This window comes from Acyrthosiphon pisum, chromosome X (genome assembly GCF_005508785.2).
Source record: "Acyrthosiphon pisum isolate AL4f chromosome X, pea_aphid_22Mar2018_4r6ur, whole genome shotgun sequence".
Lineage (NCBI taxonomy): Eukaryota > Metazoa > Arthropoda > Insecta > Hemiptera > Aphididae > Acyrthosiphon > Acyrthosiphon pisum.
Window position 1 is genome coordinate 82,773,301 of NC_042493.1, and position 6,509 is coordinate 82,779,809.

The window sequence follows — 6,509 nt, forward strand, 5'->3', positions numbered from 1 at the left end:
TAAGACGGAGACAACGCATGCGGGTATCACGTCCTCTTAATAATAAGTACATTTTTTTTTTACAACAGCTAATAGTATACTATTGTGTGTTAAGAAATAAAGACATAATAATTTAAGTATTTATAGACCCTCAAAAATATGCTGGGCTCACATAATCTTAAGACAGCTCTGTTAATGATGATTGGATTATCCTACCCGAACAAGGAGAATTCTAATAGGTTCAAATGTGGCCATGATCGACAGTAATACAAATACGAATAAACCAAGAATGGCTGATATTAAACTACCAAAAACCATATAGTTTCGAACAGTAAAATTATAAGGTAAATTGTCTATAGTTTTGGCATGATGTATTGATCTAGCAACAACAGCTTGATCTGGTTCTGGAAAAGCCAAACACCATTCTTTGGTGTCACATTGCATGCTGATTTGTTGTCTATGCAATATCCTAAAATTTAAAATCTATTAGTTTTAAAATTCAATAAGTTTATATATTAAATATTCAATAATCATCATTTTCATTTAAAGATAACAAAATATTTTTACAACTGAGACAAGGCTATTTTGTTCTATTCCCTAAGAATATTTTATATTAACCACAATGATAAATGGTTACTTTAAGAGGACGTAATACTTGTGTGATGGTATAGAAATCTATTTAACTATAATTTTTAATGTAAAAGTCTAATAGTGAATTGATCTATAATCAAATTAAATGGTAAAAATATAATTTAGGGCCTCGCTAATATGTTATTTGTATTTCAAGTTTAATTTGAGTTAAAAATGTTTAAAATTCTTGAAATTATTACTTTATTATGAATACAAAGTTTGCTATGTTAGTGTGTAACACTGACACAATACATACAGAGTAACTTGTAGTTGTTTGTAAACACAATGTAATACAAATATTTTTTTTTTTTGGTTGAGGCTTCGACAACTTAGGTCATTAGCCTTTGGTACTGTGGGGGTTGGAACTGTAGGTTTAATACAAATATTATATTATATTATAATAATATTATGTAAGACAATAGATTTGTTAAAATTTTAAAATAATTTTTATTTGTATAGTTTCTGATGTATGAAAACTATACTGAGTTTGGTTAATCAACTGGAACTCGGCAAAAAAAATATTTTTATAATTTAATGATTAAGTGTTAAAACACCTATATATAGTAAAATAATACATACTTAGAAACATTTGGTTTTACTCTTTTTAATCCCATTAACTCATCTAACAGATTTCGGTAGTATAAGCGTTGTTTTTTAGTAGCCAAATGCAATACAGCACTTATCCAAGTACCGTCATGTATGAGTGCACTCTAAAATACAATCGCAGCTTATTAGAGTTTGGAATCAAAAATTCCAATATAATATATTGTCCTTTTTCTTGTAAAAATGTTAATATAATATAATACAATTATATACTAGTAACCAATATTTTTAATTTCAAAAATAAAATGTAGGTATGAAATCTTAGTAAATGTTTTAATTAATTGAGGTGATGAAACTGAAAATCTGATTTTATGTAATGAGTCAAATTTAAAACATAAGGAATAACAATATTATTATTTATGAATCATTTGGTATTACAAAACATATCAATATTGGTTAATAAATAATGTATTATTAATATATAAATGATATATTATTTGTTCTATAAATTATGATATCGACATTGTATCATAAAAAACAACTTCTTCTACTTTTAATAATTTAAACAAAAATGTATTACTCACGTTAGTTAATACAAATGAACTGCTATAAAGTTTCATGTACATGTCAACATTTTTCAATTCACCTAAAAATAAAACATAAATAATTCAAGCAACTATATAATTTTGACTGTAAACTGCAAATATACCATTAAAATGTTTGTGTAAAAATTCTACACCAAGGTCAGCAGGTACACTCTCCATACCAAGTGCACTAACAATTATTGAATTGTTTTCTTCAGCTTGTTTATTATACATGTATGCCATTTTCTCCATAAACTATAATTACAAATGTGTTATATAGCTGAATACAAATAATTAACAAATATCAAAATAACGTATTCTGAGCAATTTTATTTTTATATTTGTTAATTTTCAATTACAATAATATTATAAAAAGACAATACACTTAATTCTATAAATATTTAACATGCTTTTAAAAATACATTTAAAATGTTTGTAGATTCTTTAGAATACCAATATAAAAAAAAAAAAAAAAAAAAAAAAACATTTAATCTAAATTTGAACAACCTATATCACTTACTAATGATTCACCGGTTACATCTACATAATGCGTAAATGTCAAAACACAAGATTTGACTACAACTTCTCCATATATATAGTATGGTCCCAGTACAATTTATAACCACAGAAGTTGTTTGAGCCATTCTCATTACAGTTTTAATATCTTGTACATCGGCATAAATAATATCAATTTTTTTATCTTCATACCCATCTATATAATATTTGATACATATATTAAAAATTGCTAAACACAAGTAATAATACTTATGGTTATTTCTAGACCATAATGTTCATCATTAATGGTTCTTCAAACAATAAATAATTTTATACAAACTAAAAAAATAGGAAATACAATTAAATTTTAACCTCTTAAATTTAAAACAACCTTATTACTGAAGACAGTGCTTAACATCATTTATAGAAACGAAAAACACCATTGTCGTTGTAAAAGTTAAGGATTCAAACATATACACAATGGTTTTTAACGTTCCTTAAAAAATGAAAGCTGTTTATTTGTAGATCCTAAATTGAATAATTATTTTACAGTAATTGTTATAGTAAAATAAGGAAACTTACCAAGAGTTTTATACATTTTATCTAATACGTTTTGTAATTTATCAGTGTTACGTCCAGCAATAGCCCAAGTTAAATTGTATGTTTGAGAGAAGTGACCCATTTCCATAACGACAAATTGTCCAGTGAATCCCGAAGCGCCAAAAACGATTATATCGTATTTGCGTTTTGATTTTATATTAGTGATTTGTTCATTGGACGGATTGTGTTCAGTAGTGGTTTCTTGGTCGAGTATTTTACTTTCCATTTTTGCTGCTTAGTCCGATGCTCGAAACCTGATACAACATAAGATTGATGGTATTATAAACAGATAATTCCAGTAATTGTTGTATATAAAGGTATTATTATACCACTACCATTTTCCGTGTCAAACATGTGTTAAACAAGTTACCATAATACACCAAATAGTTGAAAATATTCAACTATTTCACAAGTTGTTAATGACCAGTTATAAAGTTTTACCCAAACAATATATTATTATTTAATTTGATGAAAATTCTCTCCTACTCCCCATACTCCCACAAAAAATAAATGCTATTTCTTAAAATGGAAGGTGTAACTATTTTGTTGTATCCAATTTTGGTCCACAGAAAATTGAACCAACTACATAAACATAATATTATGCTACTCTCACTAACATAATATTGGCAAATTAAATGTACCTATATACCTACAATATACACTATAATATTATATTCATATGTGTGATTTATTATTGTAAAATATATTATGATCATAAAAATTTTAAAAATATAATATAATTTCTCTATAAATATTAATATTCCTTCAATTATAGTTTTTTCTCTATATAGGAACACCAATGTTAAATAAAGAAAATAGTTTTAAGTAAATAATGCATTATTTATTATTAAGTATTGTATTTTTTATTAACACGTTGACTGCCACCGGGCCGCCGGCGGTCACACGATTATGCATCATCTGTACGCCAAGTATGTTTTTCAGTGTCATTCCAAATTTGTATATTATACTACGTATTTGAAAAAAGTTTAAAAATATAAAAAAAATAAAAAAAATACATTTATTACATCAAAAAATTTGTAATGATTCCCGCTACGCCACGTCACTTTTTTGGGTGCATTATTGTAGCGCCATGGAAAAGTTAAGAATATAAAACCATATTCATTTATGGCCGCCGGCGGTCACAAAAACATACAATTTAAAATTTACAAATGACCGCCGGCGGCCACATGGCAGTCAACGTGTTAATAGTTATAATCTAAATAGGTATATAAATAAATGTATAACTTTCTCCTTGACTGAAGGTTTGTGAATAAAGTTATAATTTCTTCGAAATCTGTTTCACTGGTTATATCTGATTCTATTGTCAATAAAGCCAACGCAGAACATCTTTCCTGATTCATTGTTGACCTTAAATAATTTTTTACTCGTTTCAGAACAGAAAACGAACATTCAGCCGAACAGTTAGTAGATGCCATCGATAAAAAAATACGTAGGGCAATTTCTACGTATGGATACAAAATTATGAAATTGTTACTTCTTATCCATAACATGAGTTCCAAAATAGTTTGAGGATTATTGCCAGAAGTTCCTAAGCTATGGACGTGCCCTTGTAGCTGGACCACCTCACTAGCCAAACTTATATTTAAGTAATTTGAATAAGCTTCACATTATTCCTTAGCACTTTTACGGATTTCATTCATTGAATGCTGTGTTACATTATGAAAAAAGGAAAATTTTTTCATTAAATTATCATATGCAAACTTGCGTTTTTGTAATTCTGATTGTAAATTGTCTAGTATAAAAAAATGTCATTACAATAAAAGTTTTTTAAAGAAGGTTATATCAATAATTAAAATTATGTAAATTTATTCATTTTATCCCAACAATTAATATACAATAATAATTTATCATTATAAATTTTCCGCCCCCTAAATGAATTAGCACGGCCCCAAAAAATTAAATAATATATTTGTGTTGACGGAATACATGGTATGTGTTTCGCAGTTTTAGTCTAGAGAAAATTATAGATCTCCTAACGTGACTAATTTAGTCGCCAACAGAGATAGATTGCTCTTGACGAACAGTGTATGGCGTACCTGTCGTACCTAGCACAACAACCCATTAAATGCCATGATGTGGTACTCACCTCGAACGTTGGAAGACAGTGAGTTTGTAAAACGACAACTACAGAAGTTAGCGTCTGTGTTTATCCAAAACCTCAAAAGAAACCGGTCGGAATCAAAATATCAATCAGGAGCTGGAAATCGGCACGTTGAAAAATAACAAAAAACGACAAGTTGTTGTTGAAAAGTGTGTAATGCGCGTGTGTTTGACGGCGATGACGCTTGTCGGCGTCCCCCTTCCCGCTCCACAAGTCAAAATTCCGATGATACAGCATAAAATATAATAATAATAACCAACATATATTCTGTTATCATATACTATAAGTGATAACACGAGAATTTCTATGATAATTTGCATTCAGCAGCACAGATTTTTAGTAGTCAAGATTATAAAAAACTAAAAAACTTTATAATCTTTAATCTTTATTATAAACGTGATAGACGATAATACTATAGTAGTATTGTACAACTGCAGCATAGACCTTATACTGAGTATATTAAGGTCTATGAACTACAGTATAGAAGTCTGTGTTCAGCAGTCATATCATAGATAATGTTATATTACACAATTTACACTGTCTATGAGTAACATACGGAGTCCACAATATTATTATATGGTCACGAAAGATATCTGTTAACTTCTAAGGTCTTAGACCGTTTTTGCTTGTATGGCCAAATGGCGTAATTCACATAATAAATCCCACAAAAACTTAAAATGACTGTAAGCGCATCAGGGACGTATTTGAATACTTTATGACCCGGGAAACATATTTCCACGACCCACCAAAAAAAATTATTAGATTCTGAGTGGAACGATTGAATTTACAATGATGTGTGTTTTTTTTTTTATTTTTAATTTTTTTTTTTTTGTGTCTGTCATCACCGTTTAGGACAGTAAAAGTGCTTGGATTTTCTTCAACAGTACCTTTTCTGATAGGAAAGTGAATTTAGTTGGTACTTTGGGGGGTCAAAAGTAAAATTTTTCCAATAGTTTTCAAAAGCACAGTGAAAAACAAAAGAAAAATTAAGGAAAAACGGGAATTTTTACGCAAAATCTGTTTTCGAGAAAATTGATTTTGGTTTTTGGTGTAACTTTAAAACGAATGACTGTAGATACATGTAATTTTCACTGGTTGTTTATATTTCCATTTTCTATACATGATAAAATTTTCAAAATATTTTGATTTGTTTTGAGCTGTTTACGGACAATTTCAGTTTCCAATTTAATTAGTTTTTATTTCTATGAATGTCAATAAAACTTTATTTGTTGAGTAAAAATACTTGAAAATTTAATACAAGGCTCCTACTATATTGTTACAATGACATTTGAAAAATATTAATCCTTGGTCACAGTTTTTTTTTTATAAGCATTTAAAGTTCCAATCTTAACAACATATGGAAAAATCACAAAAATTATCAAATTATTTTGAGTTAGAATTCGTAAAAATTTTTCTTTTTAAATCTAAGATTTTAAAATGTTATACAAGATTCCTTATAAGATTATCTACCTTTATCAAACAAAAAATATCTATAAGAAAGTCAAATTAAATTTTTATGATCGTTTGAAATTCAAATTTTACAACATTGGGATATT

The 6,509-nt window shown here is 27.8% G+C and overlaps 1 protein-coding gene and 1 non-coding gene across 2 annotated transcripts in view; both read right to left on the reverse strand.

Moving 5' to 3' along the window:
* The window catches only part of LOC100167533 (saccharopine dehydrogenase-like oxidoreductase), a 6,965-nt gene extending 1,791 nt beyond the window's left edge, over positions 1-5,174 (reverse strand). The window contains 8 exon segments of the mRNA XM_016807665.2: positions 196-448; positions 1,189-1,319; positions 1,737-1,798; positions 1,862-1,991; positions 2,257-2,349; positions 2,351-2,446; positions 2,782-3,085; positions 4,939-5,174. Coding sequence (XP_016663154.1) covers positions 196-448; positions 1,189-1,319; positions 1,737-1,798; positions 1,862-1,991; positions 2,257-2,349; positions 2,351-2,446; positions 2,782-3,057 — 1,041 coding nt within the window. The 5' untranslated portion in view covers positions 3,058-3,085; positions 4,939-5,174.
* Positions 2,654-2,730, reverse strand: Mir3051-2 (microRNA mir-3051-2). Its single transcript, NR_040232.1, has one exon. It is a non-coding gene; the product is annotated as a microRNA mir-3051-2 (primary transcript).
* Positions 5,175-6,509: the final 1,335 nt, after the last annotated feature.